Genomic DNA, 17,919 nt, shown 5'->3' with positions numbered 1-17,919 from the left:
CATATGGAGTTGTATAAGAATTTGACATATCTTTTGTGACTAGAAATTTGCATACTGGGTTTTGCCCAAATCTCTTTCTAGCTTGAATTTTGGTGTGTATCATCAATTTGGTTTGAGGAGTTCTGTCAACTTTATATCCATATAAGCTACACTAGGGTAATATGTTTCGGGGCGAAACAAAAGTTAGGGCTGACCCTGTCTATACAATGTTGTGCTCATTAGGTTTACATCTTATAAGAGAAAGAACGAGGAACTATAGGAAAAAACTTTATTTGAGAACCAAATTAAACAAGAGTTTACGATCTTCTAATGTTTCTTATTTTATGTAAAACAAGTCAACGGAACCATACAACCTTGGAATTTTAATAGGTTACACTCATTCTAGACTGCAAGTAAATCCATCCGACGAGATAACATACTGCTAGGAAAATGATTGGCTACCGAAAGTCAAAACATATTTTGGGCAGAAAATGAAATCAATGGCCAAGTTTTGAAAGTCAACTCTCTCCAGATTCGTGTAACAGATCCCGAGAATTCCTGACGATTGATATCATTTTCTGCTCCAACTTTGTCTAACTTTCGGTAGTTGTGTCGCGATTGCTAAAGTGAGGAGAAGGTTTATGATAGGGATGAAAGGAAATGAAGGACAGAAGAAACAATAGTACTACTATCATTAACCTCATCACCCCCATACTGTTGGTAATTACTATTACTAGTGATGTCAATGACAAGTTTGGGCACGTCACCTACATCATAATCCCAACACCCATCATACCCTTGTATCAAGACAACCTCTCAAGTTCCGCCCAAGTGGCTGGCTTGTGTGAACGACAACACCACTGTCTTCTGTTTCTTCCTGGTTCTTCATTATCCGCCACAACGACTCTGGTGGTGCCGACGTCCGCAATGGCCGTGGCACCTCTATTCTCGAGGCGGTTACGCCACTCCACCTCATCTTGGGGCTTACATTCGATGATCACAAGTTTAATGCTACTATTATCATAAATTGAACTTGGATGAAGTGAAACGAGTGGACGGAGACTATTGAGACGGCTGATATTAGATAGTGGTGAATCAATGACGACGCTAAGGCCAAGATCAACTTGTGTTCGGGCAATTCGAAACATGACTTCATAGGACAAGTCATTCAAGACCTGAGAAGGAAAAGAAGAAGAGAGAGGGAGAGATTCATGAGTAGAATCACGAATGTCGTCTTTATCGATAAGAGGGCAACAAAGTGTTGAAGCTAATGATCGTGCAATTGTGCTCTTCCCGGTCCCTGGATGACCTTTCATTGCTATTACCATTTGTTGTTTCTTTATGCGTTTTACTAGTGTTTTCTCTTCTTCATTCATCATCTCTAGTCGTCTTCTGTTCATTGTTTCTTCTATTTTTTTTTTTGCTTTTTGTTAGATGGATATAATCAGCATATAAAGGAGGTTTTAAAGAGAGGATAAGATTGCTTACTTTCTCTGTCGGTTACTTGGGAATACAGGACGGGTGGGTGCATAAAAGATTTTGACTTAATATTCACTTTTGCTGAAGGACAAAAAGAATTCAAAATTCAAAATGCAAGAAGTCTGATTACTAGAAATGACAGTGTCCTAATGTGATTACTAATTGGTAGTTTAGAATTTGGGAGGACAATTGATGGTGAAAACTGAACCATGAAGTGCACAGAGAGAGAGAGAGAGAGAGAGAGAGAGAGAGAGAGAGAGAGAGAGATCTGGCGTGGGGAGGTGAAGAAACATTTTTTTTTTTTTGTTGAACGAGGTGAAGAAACTTGAGAGCAATTGTTTGTTTATACCTAAAGGACCGTAAAAATTTAGCAAGGGAAAGATAACTAATTTGTGAATCACATTAAAGACGAATCAGTTGTTCCATCTCATCCTTACTAAATTTTATAGTAATTCAATTTATAAAATAGTACTAAAAGATTCCTCACTAAACTTCTAGTAAGGCGTAGTGTTGTAAAGAATAAACATTGTTATACTTTACTTTTATATAGAACTTGGAAAATAGACAAACCAAAAACGAAATTAAGACACAAATGTGGACATAGAGATTAATGTTTATTGAGGGTTTTAATCTCAACCATTGAATGATTCAACCGTTGAGATTAAAAGAACTTGAATTGACCGGTGAAGGGCGAAGTGAACGAAAGTTTTAGCTGACGGGTGGGTGTTATAATCATCTGATCCTTTCATATGGATTCAAAAGTCATTACATCATGAATCCAATACACTCTATAACTACCGTCTCAAAGGCATCTTAGGCCCTCTAAAACCCCTATGAATACCTTAAAGTCATCTTAAGGGACATGAGAACACATTTATTACTACATACATCGCTACATCTACCTTATTTATACACGTGAATTACTAATTAAAATATGAATATTGATGACTATGACAATTAACGAGTCATTACAAGATTTCCATTGTAAATAGAAAAATTATATTTCTCTCTCCATTTGCTCCCCCAATCTTCAGTTGATGTGACGACATCTCACTTGAACATATATATCTCTCCATTTGCACCGCGTTCAAGTGAGTCGGAGGGCTAGGGGAGGGAGTAAATGGAAGAAGGAACAAAACTTTTCAAATAAATGCAACTACAGTGTTACACACAAGATTGTTAGAGAATAGAGAACATACGAGTAATCATGGCAACCGGTGGGGGGGGATCTCACCCCTCCTCACAGAACACACAGGCGGCAACAGAAGTTCCCTCGCCGATTGGAGATTCGGGAAACAATGAACAAAATTGGTCAAAATCTACTCCAAACTGGGCTGCTCTTTTTAGCTCAAAGGTTTCTTCTGAGGTAACAAGCTATGAGTATACTGAACCAATGATGATTGATGGAAAGCGGGTTATGGTAGCAGACCTAAACGAATTCCAGGACGAACAACGACATTGTGAAACTCTTCTAGTTGGAGCATTTGTGGGAGATAAAGCTCCATATACAGTAATCCGAAATGCTCTAATTAGGGCTTGGCAACCGAAGGGAGAATTCAAGCTCACCATCCATGGTAAAGCAGCGTATATCATTGAACTATCGCTTGATGAAGATAGAAAGAGAATCCTCCGACTACCACCAGTTTTTATTCAGAACAAGCTGTTCTTTGTTCGACCATGGCGTTTGTTTCTTGAACACGACATTGCTGAACTAGAATCCATTCCAATTTGGGTAAATCTTCATGACATACCAATGATATTCTGGAACAATAAAGGTATCTCCTTGATTGCAAGCTATCTTGGTCGTATTTTATCAATGGATCGGTATACGGCAAGTCAGACTCGGCTAAATTTTGCTCGAGTATGTATCGAAGTAAGTAGAACTCAGGAATTGGTTGAAGTGATACCAGTCAGGGTTAATGATACTAAAGAGATTAAAATTAGAGTGGATTACTTATGGAAACCTCACAAATGTACACAGTGTGGTGCATTTGGACATGTTACTCGACTTTGCGCCTCACCTGTTCGAGCAAATGCCCAAAAGGCTCAGACTGTGGAACCCAACAGCACCACCCTGGTCATGGGTGACAGGAACACTATGACTGCAAATAGAATTGAAGATGAGGTGGACACTCAAATGGTAGACGTTCATGGAGGGACATTGGCATTGCAGGATCCCAACCGAGTTACCCCAAGGTATGGGGAGGTCGAGATCATGCGACGACACCACGACGAGCAGGAGCAGTGCTTCCAACTTGAACCTAGTAAACAGGTTCTGCAGCAGCAAGGGACGGTTGAGGAAGGTGCACTGGAACAGAAAAGTTCCAGTCAAGGTGAAGGGTGGTCTATTGTATCTCACAAAAAGGGGAAGACATCAACCATGTTAGCAGAGGAAAAAAGTTTGACAGAGAGCAGGAAATCAGACCAAACCCCCTTGCAATCAGCTAAAAGACAATGCATACAAAGTATTAACAAGACTAAGGGGCAGGGTTCTCCTCACACTAATGTGAATTCCTATACAGAGAAACCAAATGAGAGGGGGGATGTGACATATCGAATGGGAGAAACACCGAGTGAGAGTGACTCTGGGGAGGAGTATAGCCAAGAAAATGGAACTAATGCTACAGCTAGTCCTACACCTTGGGTATCTAGCCAGCCTAGACGAAGGAATTCTAAAGATAATAAAGAACTCGGTGTGCGGTCCACCAACGATAAGAGACAAACAGGCCGAAGACCTTCGAAACTTATAAATGGTTAGTGTAGGTTGCTGGAATGTCCGTGGGTTGAACGCTGACAGTAAAATAATGGAGGTAAGGGATCTAGTACGCATCAGAAAGCTAAGTTTGTGTGGCCTAGTGGAGACAAAGGTGCTGGCCCGGAACAAGATCAGGATTCAAAGGAGCATAAATCCTTTTTGGTCTTTCTTGGAGAACTACGATGGAGGGGGAGATGGTCGAATTTGGTTGATGTGGGATCCCCATGTATTATCAGTTCAACTAATTCATCGATCATCACAATTGATAGCAGCCCAGGTGGTTTGGAACACAAAATCGTTTATGTTAGCTATTGCATATGGTCATACATATTCGGCTGGGAGAGCGGTTTTGTGGGCTGAGATTGAGGATTTAGTAGCACACTACGATTTGCCATGGCTGTTCATGGGGGATTATAATTCCATTCTGTTTGCAGATGATAAAATAGGAGGTGATGCAGTTCGACCTTGTCACTACATTGATTTCTTTAGGTGTACCCAAAATACACACCTAATCGATTGTCCGTACACGGGTTATAGACATACATGGACAAATTCTCAAGAGGGAACTCGAAACATTATTTCTAAAATTGACAGGTGTCTTATGAATATCGAATTGCTTGATTTATTTCCAGGCGTTAAAGCTACTCTCTTACCTCCTGGATGCTCCGATCACACGCCAATGGTGGTAGCTCTAGAGGAGATAAAACAGTCCGGTAAACGCCCCTTTAAATTCTTTAATTGTTGGCTAGAGGAACCAGGGTTCATAGATATGGTGAGTGAAACATGGACGATCAGAGTTGAAGGCAATCCAATGTACCAATTAGTTACAAAACTCAAGGCAATGAAGAACCGGCTAATACAATGGAGAGGAGCCCGATTTGCGAACATGCCAAATCAGGTTGAATCGGCTAGAATTGAAATGTATGATTGTCAGGAGCAATTGTTTAGGGAACCCATGAATCGAGAATTGAGAAGAAAGGAAAGAGAGGCAGTCCAGCAATACATCTCTAAGATGTCAATAGAAACCTCTATGAAAAAACAGCAGTCTCGTGTCAAGTGGCTTAATCTAGATGACCAGAACACTCGATTTTTTCATAACACGGTGAAGGAACGAAGAGCTCGCAACAACATTACTCTGATCCGAGGGGAAGACGGCTCAGAGATAACTGATGTAGAGGCTATTCCACAACAGTTTGTTGACTATTATATAAACTTATTGGGTACAGAGATGTCAAATACCGAGGAGGAGGAAATTCTGTCGAGTTTCGACTTTCCCTATATATTAGATACTAACACTTCACACCACTTAGAAGGAATAGTTAACAGTGATGAAATTTTGGAAGCTTTGTCCGCTATAGGCTCAGACAAAGCCCCGGGACCTGATGGATTCTCATCTATGTTCTTCAAAACTTGCTGGCAAGTTGTGGGTACTGACTTTACCCGAGCGATAGAATCTTTCTTTCGCTCGGGTCGGTTGCTGCGGGAGGTAAACTCAACTTTAATCTCTTTAATCCCAAAAGTTTCTAATGCAGCTACACTTAGTGATTTCAGGCCTATTTCCTGCTGTAATGTGGTCTATAAATGTATCACTAAGATTCTGGCGAACAGGTTAAGACGTCATGCTGCATCTCTTATAAGTGAAAACCAATCAGCATTCATATCAGGTCGTCTGATCCAAGATAATATCATGCTAGCACATGAACTAGTACGAGACTACGGAAAGTCCAATGGCCTTGACAGGTGCACGGTCAAGATCGATCTTCGGAAAGCATACGACACAGTCCGATGGTCCGCTCTTCTTATTATTTTGAAGAAGTTTGGTCTTCCTGATCGTTTCATAGGCTGGATACGAGAATGTGTGACCACCCCTCGCTTCTCAGTTATGGTCAATGGTGGTGCACATGGTTATTTTGAAGGCAGGAAAGGTTTGCGGCAGGGGTGTCCTCTCTCACCTTACTTATTTGTAATGGTTATGGAGGTTTTCTCCTCATTGATTCGATTGGAACAACAATCCGGCAGACTCAAACTTCATCCTCGGTGTAAGGATCCCATAGTTACTCACCTTTGTTTTGCAGATGACCTCATGGTATTTATGCGAGGAGATGTAGGATCAGCCCAAGCTCTTCGTGATACTCTAAGCAAACTAGCTATAAGTACAGGACTTGCTATGAATACAGGAAAGAGTGCTTTTTTCTGTGCAGGCATGACCGAGGTTGAAACTGAAAATTTCGGCGCAATGCTTGGTATTCAGGTAGGCGAATTGCCTATTAAATATCTTGGACTCCCTTTACTAGCCTCCAGATTAGCGTATAAGGACTGCATTCCATTATTAAACCAAATCCAGAGTAGAGTACAATCTTGGAAGGTGCGTTTCCTCTCTTACGCAGGCAGACTTATCCTCCTCAAGACGGTGTTAGGCAGTATGCTTATATTTTGGTCTTCTGTGTTTGTCTTACCGAAGCGAGTGTTCAAAGAGATTACTCAGATCTTCAATAGGTTTCTCTGGAAAGGGTTAGAAGAAGGTAGCAATAGACCAGCAGTGAAGTGGCTTGATATATGTCTGCCAAAGGATGAAGGTGGGTTGGGGTTGCGAGATATTGAAACCATGAATACAGCAATGAACCTTAGACATGTGTGGGATATTATCAGTGACAAAAATACGTTATGGGTTCGTTGGGTGAAGAAGTATTTGATCAGAAGTAAGAATTTCTGGACAATGAAGATTCCTAGTAGTTGTTCTTGGTGTTGGCGAAGAATTCTTGGCAGTAGAGAAGTGGCAAAGGGGTTGGTCAAATACCTAATTCAGGACGGTCAAGATACCTACTTTTGGCGAGATATATGGCACCCTAAAGGGTCACTTGCTAAATACTTTATTACTGATCGGTGGTTCAGGCCACAATTACGAGAAGATGCTCGGGTATCCGATTTTCTTATAGAAGGAAAATGGGTATTTCCAGATCACATTGGTCAGGCCCTAGGTGATGTGTTTAATACTTTACATGCAGTTGAAGTGGGAGGTCTAGAGAGGGACAAGGTGGTCTGGAAAGTTTCTACATCGGGTGACTACACGGTGAAGGATACATATAACTCTATAAGACGAAAAGGCGATAAACTATCGTGGACGAGGCTGGTGTGGTGTAAAGAGGGGGTACCGAAACACTCATTTATTGCATGGATTACTCTTAAACGGGGTCTGAAAACAAAGACTAAGTTGCGGGCATGGGGTCTAGAGGTGGATGAAATCTGTCCTTTATGTGACTCTGGAATAGAGACAGACGAACACCTCTTTTTTCAGTGTTCTTATTCGGTCACAATATGGACGGAACTACTACTCATGCTAGGTATTCGCCGGAATCATACAGGAATATGGTTAGAGGAGATCAATTGGTGTGTGGACACCTTTCATGGTGACTCGATATTGGGACGATTGGGGAGTGTGGTCTTCACAGCCTATATCTATAATATCTGGACTGAACGAAATAACCGAGTATTTCGTGGTTCGAGCAAACCACATCAAGAGGTCTTACGGCAAGTGATTAGTGAGATAAAAATAAAGGCAATGGCATGGAAACGGGTGATATTAGACACGAATGAGGCTAGATGTATATTAGATCGATGGAATATAACAGTCCCACTAGTCAGGAAGGCCCCAACGATTTGCAAATGGCAAGGACCTGCTGTTGGCTACATTCTAATTAACACTGATGGAGCATATGATCCCACTTTTGCTGGATATGGAGCTATTCTGCGGGACTCGCGAGGGGAAACAATAATAGCAGCAGCTTCCGTGACGGAAAGAATCTCGGTTCTTGCACATGAAATGCAGGGGGTCAAAATGGGTCTTCAACTAGCCCTAAAAATGGGCAGGTCTCGGGTTCGAATAGCCACTGATTCGTTATTAACTGTGACTATCTTAACTAACACTGAGAAAGATCCTCCATGGCATGTTATGCGACTATATCGAGAGATCCGGACGCTATGGGAACAATTTGAGGAGTGCTCCATTGCACATGTTTTTCGAGAGATAAACCAGGCAGCCGACTATCTCTCGAAGATGCGACCTGCTAGTGGGACTATTGAGTTGTTACCAACAGAATTACCGGAAGACCTACAAAAGATTTTGAGGGATGATAAAAGGGGTGTTATCAGAGTCCGTCATCCTTAGTTTCTTTGTTTTTTTGTCTTGATGTTGAATTTATATGGTTTACTTTAGTTGACTCGAACTTTTCATTGGTTAATTTTTTGATTCTTTCGTTGTAAAGGGTCGGGCCCTCTAACCCGTTGACAATTTCAAATAAAAAATACGAGTTATCTTAGATAGTCTCACATTGGATAGGCTAATATGAGTTCACAAAAAATCTACTTATCCTATGTGGCAATTAATTTTTCTAAAATCCATTAATCGAGTACTCTTATGTAGTGTTCAATTTTTCTAGAATCCTATGTGGCATTTAATTTTTCTAAAAAGAAGTGGATGAAGAAATTTATTGATTATAGAAAGTGAATCTAGGGTAAAAGAAGAGGATGTAATGAGAGAGGGCTGGGTGAGTGAGTGAGAGGAGGAAGTAATTACTACTACTAGAGCCTAGATATGAAGTGAGAAAGTCATGTTAGATCGAGTGGGTAAAGATTAGATAGAGAAGGTGTGGGGGGCAGATCGAGGGGGATCAAGTGGAGATTGATGAGATAAAAAAAAGACAATGATGAAGAGACGAGAAGGTATTGTTTTAAGGGTACATAAACATAGTAGTTAGTCTTCCCAAAATCTCCCTAACTTGTTAGCCCCCCCAACCCGACAAAAGCTCTCACTACGAAGCAAATGCTGGGGGATACTACTACTACTATGCTAAGAGAGCAAAGTATGGTCTCCTTCCCGAGCTAGCTCCTCCTATTTCACAAACAAAAAGGTATGTGTATGTATCTTCTCTTTTTACACCTACGTATTGGTAACGCATTACTTAGTGTGCTAACAGTTCAAAATTAGGTTCTCTCTCATTCCATATCCAATGTGCATGTTGTAGCGTCTCAAGTCTTACAAGTTGTCGATATTGTCTCCGCTTTTACCACCTCAAACTCAAGTCCAAGTCCGCATTCGCTTAAGTTTGACAAGAAGAAATAATTCTAAATTGGCTCTGAATCCAACATTCAGCTCTGATACCACTTGTGACACCCCACGTCTTAGCAGATATTGTCCCCGTCTTAGACACCTCTGACCCAAGCCTAGGCACGGACGCATCCAGAAATTCGACTTAGGGGGTACGAAATTATAAACCCAAATAAAATTTTCCTTACACAAACGCCACGAAAACATTGCCATTAGCGACGGACGACAACTGTCGCTAACAAAAAATCGTCCATACTAGTCAGTTAGGACGGTGTCATATATGTCGCCTAGAATAAAAAAAAATTCTTACTAATCTTTTTTGGGAGGATCGAGGGGTGCGTCAGCACACCCTCGCACCCCCTTAGATCTATCCCTGTGGCTACAGGTATGGTGTCTTGTTCTTGGTGAAGGTTCCACGAGCCACCTCAAAAGACTTCGACATTAGCAATGACACACGATTCGTCCTATCGTTAGGGTACGTAGCGACACATTAGAATCATCTCTCTCTTTCTCTCTACTCTCTAGAGTAAGTGTGTATGTAACCCATCTCTCTATGTAGCTTTGTGTGACCCCGGCCCCATGTTGTAGCAGCAGCTCTTGTAGCTAATAATACCTTTCTCTCTCTCTAAAAGAAAGAAACACTCAAATCTAACATGTACTGTTACATGAGAGACAACCTCCAAGAGTAAGTTTTGTCATTTTCCTTTAGTTTTCTCACCAAACGAGTAGGAGGGTAAATTTAATTCTTTGTTTTTGTTTATTTAACGCACTCTCCAATATGGACCTTGTTCTTTAGAGTCCCAAGATATATCTTCTCATTCTCCTCTCCAATTACCCTCTCCCCATCCCTCCTTGTTTTTCTTCCTCCTAGCTTCTCTCTACCACATACTTTCTTTTTTACCTAGATTGCTCATTTTAATTCCAATAACTCTCTTCCCACAACCCTAATTTGGGTTTACCTCTCTCTCTCTCTCTCTCTCTCTCTCTCTCTCTCTCTCTCTCTCTCTCTCTCTCTCTCTCTCTATACCTACCTATATATATATGTCCCTATAATAAAGGAACAGTTCATCTTCCCCTCTTACCCTTCCTTACTCATCAATTAACCATGACAGATCCCTACTCCAATTTCTTCACAGGATGGTTCAACTTCAACCCTCATCATCATCATCTCCAACCCTATTCATCATCATCTTCATCCTCTTCTTCAACCTACCCTTCATTTCCTTACCCTCAAAGCAACAACAACAACAACATCAATTACAACTCTTCATGTATTCAGTACTATCATCAACAATCAACATCAACACCATCCCCACCTCCATCTCCTCCTCTTAGAGAAGCTCTTCCCCTTCTAACCACTAGTCCTGTTAGACATGAAGAACAAGAAACTTCTTGTAGTGCCATGGAAGATGATGACCACGAAGACGAAAATAATAATATTGAGAAAGTTAGAAGGTTGTTTAGAGATGATATTAATCATCATCATCAACAACTTTGCTTATCTGATCCTCATGTTTCAGAAACTGTAACTTTTGCCCTCCAAATAGGTCTTCCCACACAAAGTAATTCTACTTCTATAACTACAAATAGTAAAACAACAGCTGATCTGATATCTAGGGTTTCATTCTCCACTTTCTCTGGTTCTTCAACTACGGATATGATTAACAATAACAACAAGAAGCAGTATATGGGTGAAGAAGATGCAGCAGCAGGAGCTGATGGAAGTGTAACGGTGGCAGCAACGGCTGTCGGTGAGAGCACGGGGTATAACCTCACCACCAGCAACAACAACAACAACAACAGTACTAGTATTTACAGCAGTAGTAGTAGTAGCAGCAGCAGTAAGCTAAACAAGGGTCAGTACTGGATACCAACACCTTCTCAGATTCTAATTGGTCCTACTCAATTTTCTTGCCCTGTTTGCTTCAAGACCTTCAACCGCTACAACAACATGCAGGTAATTTGTATTCATACTATCACCGCTAATACTATGCCCGACCATAATCCCGGCCGTGGTCTCTCACTAAATCTAACCCGACCACGTACTCCGGTCAGGATTGTAGCCGGGCATAGAGTCATTATTTCATGTTTATTTTTGTCACTTTTTCGTTCTCCATAACCATCTCTTCCATCATTTTACACATAAGCTTTCCTTTCCTTTTTTTTCTCATTTGGGTTAAATTTTAAGAAAGTGGTGAAAAGAAGAGTTTTTCTTTTATTTTCTGAAAAAAAAAAAAACATAAATTCTTATGATCTTATCTTAGATTTAATTATAGGGTAAAAAGTAGACTGTTAATTGGTCTTCAATCTCTCTTTTTCTTTCTATGATGGGGATCGACCACCAGACTGATTTCAGTGCCTTCCCCCCGTTTGTGTGATTGAACTATTCAGGATGGGCCATTATTCTTTGTGCTTTTTTACTAATACTATTTCGAAACTCGTGTACATAATACTACTACTACTTACTTCTGATCATGTACCAACATGATCGTTCGTCCCGGTAACTGTGTTAAAGAAGCGTCTGACAAGATTTTCATTTTTATTCCAACTTCATATATATATAGTAGATTAACGAGTTTATGCTCGGCCATAACTCCGGTTACGTACTCTGGCCAGGATTACCTGAAACAAACTCACCATGAACCCTCTAACTCAATTATCAACAGGCCTTGTACACTTTTGAGTCAAAATTTTGTGGTATGAAAATAGTACCCCACAACTTTCCCTTCTTTTACTTGTTTTTAGGTCTATTTTGCTTCTTTAATGATCACTTAAATTCCCTTCTTTTCTATGTGTTTTATGACTAGTGACCAACTTGAGCACCAAACATATCAATCTTTAACTAAAAGGGGACTAGTTAATCATCATAATCTTTATCTTCCAAGCTCCTACATGATTGTCTTAATTACATATGGATGCCCTAATTAAGTTTTTTTTTTTAGGGTTTTTGAAAAAAAAAATATTATCTCCAATGAGACACTTTATTAGATACTCCATGATGACTCAGGTAGAGTTATTTTAGAGACTGTCATAAGGATACATTAAATTTTAAGGGTCATCTTGAGTGTGTGTAAGTGTCACCTCAACTGTTTAACGTAATATACGATTTTGTAGTCTATTTACAGACCGATTGGCAGAAGCATTTTCCGATCTTGAATAGAAGATATTGATTGATGTTTCTAACACATGTTAGTGAAAACGAATGAATATGCAGATGCACATGTGGGGGCATGGATCACAATACAGAAAAGGCCCGGAGTCACTGAGAGGAACTCAACCAACAGCTATGCTTAGGCTGCCTTGCTATTGTTGTGCACCTGCGTGCCGAAATAACATAGACCACCCAAGATCGAAGCCGTTAAAGGACTTCAGGACACTCCAAACGCATTACAAGAGGAAACATGGGATCAAGCCCTTCATGTGTAGGAAATGCGGGAAGGCCTTCGCCGTACGCGGTGACTGGAGAACCCATGAGAAGAATTGTGGGAAGCTATGGTATTGCATTTGTGGGTCAGATTTCAAGCACAAGAGATCTCTCAAAGACCACATCAAGGCCTTTGGAGACGGACATGCCGCCTATGGCATCGACGATGTCTGCCTTGCAGAAGAGGAAGAAGAAGATGCCCTTTCTGAAATTGAACAAGATGATGATCACGAGTCCTCACAGTAATTCATATATATATATATATATATATATTGCTCATCTGCAGTTATAAGAGTTTATCAAATTGAGCTTGTGATTGACGATAATGAATCACTCACTAACCTTAGTCAGCCCTTTTTCTTCTTTTCTTAGATTATTAGCCAGAAGTATTTGAATGAAGCAGATAAGTATTTTATTTTCTCCATATCTGTTTGTCTAATTTGCTTAAGATGAATTGAATTTCTCTTTACATATATAGAATACTTCCTGTCATTATTTGTATCCGGATAATGATACAAGTACCTCCGTGGTGACTCCATCTTAATAAGAGAAGAGATATTTTGATCTTTTCACACAAATATCATAAACATAGACAAAGACGTTGATGGATGTCAGACCTTTAAAAGTGCCAATGATGGAAAGTAGACTGAGTGAAACCTTCAACCTATAAGCTAGCTAGAAGAAAACTCGGTGAGTTGGAAAAAAGAAATATATATGCATGAACCAGAGGGCTTCCAAATTAAATGAAATGATGCTCATGTTTGTTTGTTGAAGAAATTTTTATATGAGTCGAAGTTGTCTATTAAACAGTGGTATAAACATTTTAATACTTTTATTGTTAAAAAACATATTATAAAAACAAATATGATAGTTGTGTCTATTACAAACTCATTTTGGACTAAAGTTGTTTTGGATCATGAGTTAGACTTGAAGTTTTCGACCTGTTTTTTTCAACCAAGACTCAAAATGACTATGATTGGTTACTACTTGTGCTAAATGATCCCATGCAGTACTGAAAACGTAAAAACATCTATAGGCGGTCTTGTTTTATCTTTTTACTCAGGTCTGATTTCTTTCTTCGCACCCTATGAACTAGGCAAGTCCAAGTGCACTCGCATTGGGCCTAATTCATTTTGGACTTGAACATCACATACGGAGACTAATCTGTCCTCGGACTGCCTGGTCTGTGGACTTGCTCAATTCAAAATCCACGAAAAATGTCTGTAATAAGAACGGGTCTGAATAAAAAAGAGATGCACATTTAAAACACCCATATAATAATTGGTCGGGCTATTTTAGAGACGTGGATTTTTTTTGTTTGTCAAGTAGTAGTAGTATAGGGAATTAAAAAAAGAATGAGCATATATAAGTAGGGTTGGGTATGTAGGCTTTTGAATCCCTGCAAAAGCATAAGCTTTTTATGAAGTAGTGGTACTAGTACTACTGCATATGATACCCGAAGGGTAGATAGATGGATGGATGGAACACATGGCATGACATGCATGTAAAAAAGACAGATCGAACTTTTAAGTACTTTGGAAATTCAAATCAAATGATTAGCATGAGAAGTTGAGTGATCAAGAGAGATATAGAGAGAGAGAGAAGGATCTACAGAGAAAGAAAGAGCTAGAGCTAGGGCAGAGAAATATGATGTAACATAATAAATGTAAGGGGAACAAAAGGGAAGAAGAAGGTAGGGGGGAACATTAACTAAGTAGCAGCTAGTAGTACCAGAGCACTCAAGATGGTTTACAAGGTTGAATGTATTGACTGGTACAATGGCAGGCTGGAAGCAGCTTTACTGATCATAGTGAGTTAGAGAGAGAGAGTCAAAAGAAGGAGCTATCTATCGAAATGTCATTTCAAAAGCACTAACAATACTACAGTAGATAGATGTGCTACCTCTATGTATTCACTGTAGCTAGGTTGTATCAGTTTGTGTCACAAATAAGACATTGCATGGGCTCCACATGCCCTGTATTTTTACCGCCATTTTTTTTCAATTTTGATTCATTAGAATTTTTTTTTTTTTTTTTTTACCTTAAGTTGAGGTGGTTAATAAGACACAGAGTAATATTTTCGTCTTTTCACTGAGTTAAAATATCATTTGTCTTGTTAAGGAGAGTACACCAGAGAGTGAATGGGGAATCTTTCTGTCGGTGTTGATTTAGAAATTAACTTGTTAGTTTCCATCATGAATGTTTTATCTTTGTTTCTGTTTCAACCATCCCTATAGTATCTCAACATTACCGACCATTATTTTTCTCTTTCTCTTTTCCTAGCGGAGCCAGAACGTCTCTTCTATTGGAACACCGAATTTGATTTGGGAAAAGTACCCAAACTAGAACTCTAGTTTGGAATTTCTTCTAAAAGTCTATTCATATAGGAAGGGGGAGAGAGAGAGAGATTAGGGAAAACAAAGAAAGAAGTTAACTCTTGAACCGAAAATAAAACTATCTCTTAAGTAAAATTTAGTGGAGCAAAATTTTTATGGCATTCAAAATTTTGAATGCTTCCAAGGGCCTACCGAATTTTTTTTTTTACTTTCTTAATGGGTATAATTGCAGTATTTAAACAATTACTACAATGAAGATGGAGATCATTTATCTTGTTGCTTCCAAATGAGCCCAGCAGACCATACCTTATGTGAGCTCTACGTATTCTCTGTTGGTTGTACACTTACTCCGAAAATTCAGAGATAGCACATTCAACTCACGGTGTAGGTGAAATTCATCATTTGTTGTTTTGTGTTAAAGGGTGTAAAGAAAGTAAAGGTAGGAATGAAGTTTCATGCCATTAAAATGGCTTCAGATCATCTCCGATGCAAAACTCAATCTTAGAAACTCGGTGCGCCACATAAGATTTTTGGAGTTTTTTAAAAAAAATCTCCTCCAACACAAAACTCAATTAAGATCTCAAAGATGACGTGTCGATGGTGAAATAGAGATATGTCAAGAGGGTACTTTAGAAATAGAGTCATTTTTATATATCTTTGATTGTCTAACTCATCGATATTTGAGTTGGAACAAATAGAAATCAAGTCTTCATATATTCTCAAAATAACTAAATATTTCTTTACAAAAATAATCATGCCACGTGAGTAAGTAAAACAAGCATCTCGGCGCTACCGCACGCCTCCCGCCTTATACGGTACGCCTTGCCATGTGCTTGTAATGTTGTCATCGCGGTTTAGATTGCATTGGAGACAAAAAAAGAGTTTTGATATCTATTTTCACCACCAAGCTAGCTAGAAATGAAAATCTCAATTAGAATTTGACATATAGGACGAACACAGATTTTTTTTGAGTTTTACATCGAAGATGCTCTTAAGAGTTTCTATATGACCGTTGTAGCTTAAGATGTCTTTAGTGATAGTAGTTGTCAAACTTATTCAGTTCATTTCATGGCGTGTATCTATACCGTATTAAACGTAATGACTCTAGGAGTCCATATTAGCCAAAAAAAGAAGAGACGTTCCATGCAAACACTAAACTTTATTCATACATGACACTATGACAGTAGTGAGTGTCTCCTCTACAAATTATCTTAAATTATATTTGGTCTTTGTTCCAGATTAAATAAAATTTACTTGTCATCACTAGTACGAAATAACACTAAGTAAATATAAAAATATTAAACGGGGTTTGTAAAATACTAGAAACTAGAGAACTCGATTTGTGTGATAATAACCCCGAGTCTTCGTGCTTATCATGGCAAGCACTTTTTGTTAGAATGATCAATTTTGTGTTGGGTTTTGGGTTAAAAGATGTAGTAACATTTTTCTAGGGATATTTTTAAATTTGGGTCTCAAATTTTTTTTTCGTTGTTGTCAAAGGGTTCCACTTCAATGTTTACTCATACTCCAGGTCCAGAACAAACCACAATCTTACTTTGACTGTGTTATTGACGTCGTTAGAATTAACTTAATGCTGTTAGAGCGAACTTAAACCGTTAATTTTAACTTTTATTAGACATATTTGGATGTTGTCAGTTGTTGTATGTTCTCTCTCTCTGTTTTGAATACTGATGAACTGATCTATGTAAATATGTGCAAACTAGTAAAAATCTTAACAAATATATGCAAAACCCACAAAAAGCAAATGCAAAATACGTGCAAAACTTACTCATGTGAACCTCTAAAATGTCGTGCAAATTAGCATTTTTAGCCTTCTTCTCCTTCTCCTTTGGATCCATTCGCACTCGTAAACGCAATTTGCAAATTTCACATACCAAGTTTGCGAGTATGTGCAAACTTAGTTTGCAAGATTTACTAATCCATTTTTACAAGATTTGTAAACCCATTTTGAATCTACAAACTAAATTAGCGAGATTTTTTTTTTTGAAGACGCCTACGATCTACGTACGTCGTGATATTTGACATTTGATACATGAAGATTAGCGAGAATTAACAAATTCAACAAGTTATGATAAGTTTGCAAACTATCTAGAAAAAATGTTATTTAATTTCAAAATTTAATCTTTAAATTATCCACTTCCAAAACAAGTAGACTAGTATCCCAACATGAAGTGACTCTCTTAATAGTAATGCAGATACATGAGGATTTGCTCATATCAATTCTGACACGAGATATCATACTGTTTCTAGAGTCAAATCCATTCTAACAGTAGTGTTATGGATGATGGTCATAAATCATAATTCTAAATCATTTTGACTTTTTTTTTTTCTTAACTTCAAATAAATCCTGGGACTCCTCCTTTATATTAGTTAATATCATCCCATATATCAATTTTAATATATAATAATTAATATAGGAGAAAAACCTTGTCAAGGAGACCAACAAGCATCCTTCCTCAATCCTAATACCAAAGAATATATTTTGTCATCTCCCTCCAAATTAACTTTCCAACACAAAGGGGACAGCTTTGTCTCCCCATTGCCTCGAATTAAACATCTTTGCTTAAAGTTTTTAAAGCCATTCACCCACCACCCATTTATCATCTCAAACTATCATTTGGAAAATTCCTATTAAATGAGATAGAGGAGATTCTCAAATATATTAGAGAGGTTTTGGGTTGAAAATTCTTCCCACATTCACAAATGGACATGAGGTAGAGAGATTAACTATATATAACAGTATATTTTGTTAACTTTTTTAATCATAGAAATGTGATTCTTTCGCGTATAGCCGAATATGAAATAACAAAAATATTAGAAAC

At 38.7% G+C, this 17,919-nt stretch overlaps 1 protein-coding gene and 1 pseudogene across 2 annotated transcripts; one reads left to right on the top strand and one right to left on the bottom strand.

Moving 5' to 3' along the window:
* Positions 1–618: 618 nt before the first annotated feature.
* LOC147541665 (uncharacterized) lies at positions 619–1,723 on the bottom strand (annotated as a pseudogene). Its single transcript, XR_015223084.1, has one exon. The product of XR_015223084.1 is annotated as an uncharacterized LOC147541665 (transcript).
* An 8,388-nt stretch (positions 1,724–10,111) lies between these two features.
* NTT (C2H2-type zinc finger family protein) lies at positions 10,112–13,232 on the top strand. Its single transcript, XM_086638219.1, has 2 exons — positions 10,112–11,274; positions 12,532–13,232. Exons 1-2 carry the CDS (start codon positions 10,423–10,425, stop codon positions 12,985–12,987), a joined length of 1,308 nt encoding a protein of 435 aa, XP_086494345.1. The 5' UTR covers positions 10,112–10,422; the 3' UTR covers positions 12,988–13,232.
* Positions 13,233–17,919: the final 4,687 nt, after the last annotated feature.

The sequence above is a fragment of the Eschscholzia californica genome, unplaced genomic scaffold (genome assembly GCF_041429995.1).
Source record: "Eschscholzia californica isolate CP2 unplaced genomic scaffold, dmEscCali1.0.p SCAF_4, whole genome shotgun sequence".
Lineage (NCBI taxonomy): Eukaryota > Viridiplantae > Streptophyta > Magnoliopsida > Ranunculales > Papaveraceae > Eschscholzia > Eschscholzia californica.
The sequence above is the reverse complement of the archived record's forward strand: the minus strand, read 5'-3'. Positions and strand labels throughout refer to the sequence as shown.

Coding starts and splice junctions, on each gene's coding strand:
- NTT (XM_086638219.1), top strand. CDS start 10,423: ATGACAGATCCCTACTCCAATTTCTTCACAGGATGGTTCAACTTCAAC. Junction 11,275..12,531: donor ACCGCTACAACAACATGCAG/GTAATTTGTATT, acceptor ATGAATATGCAG/ATGCACATGTGGGGGCATGG.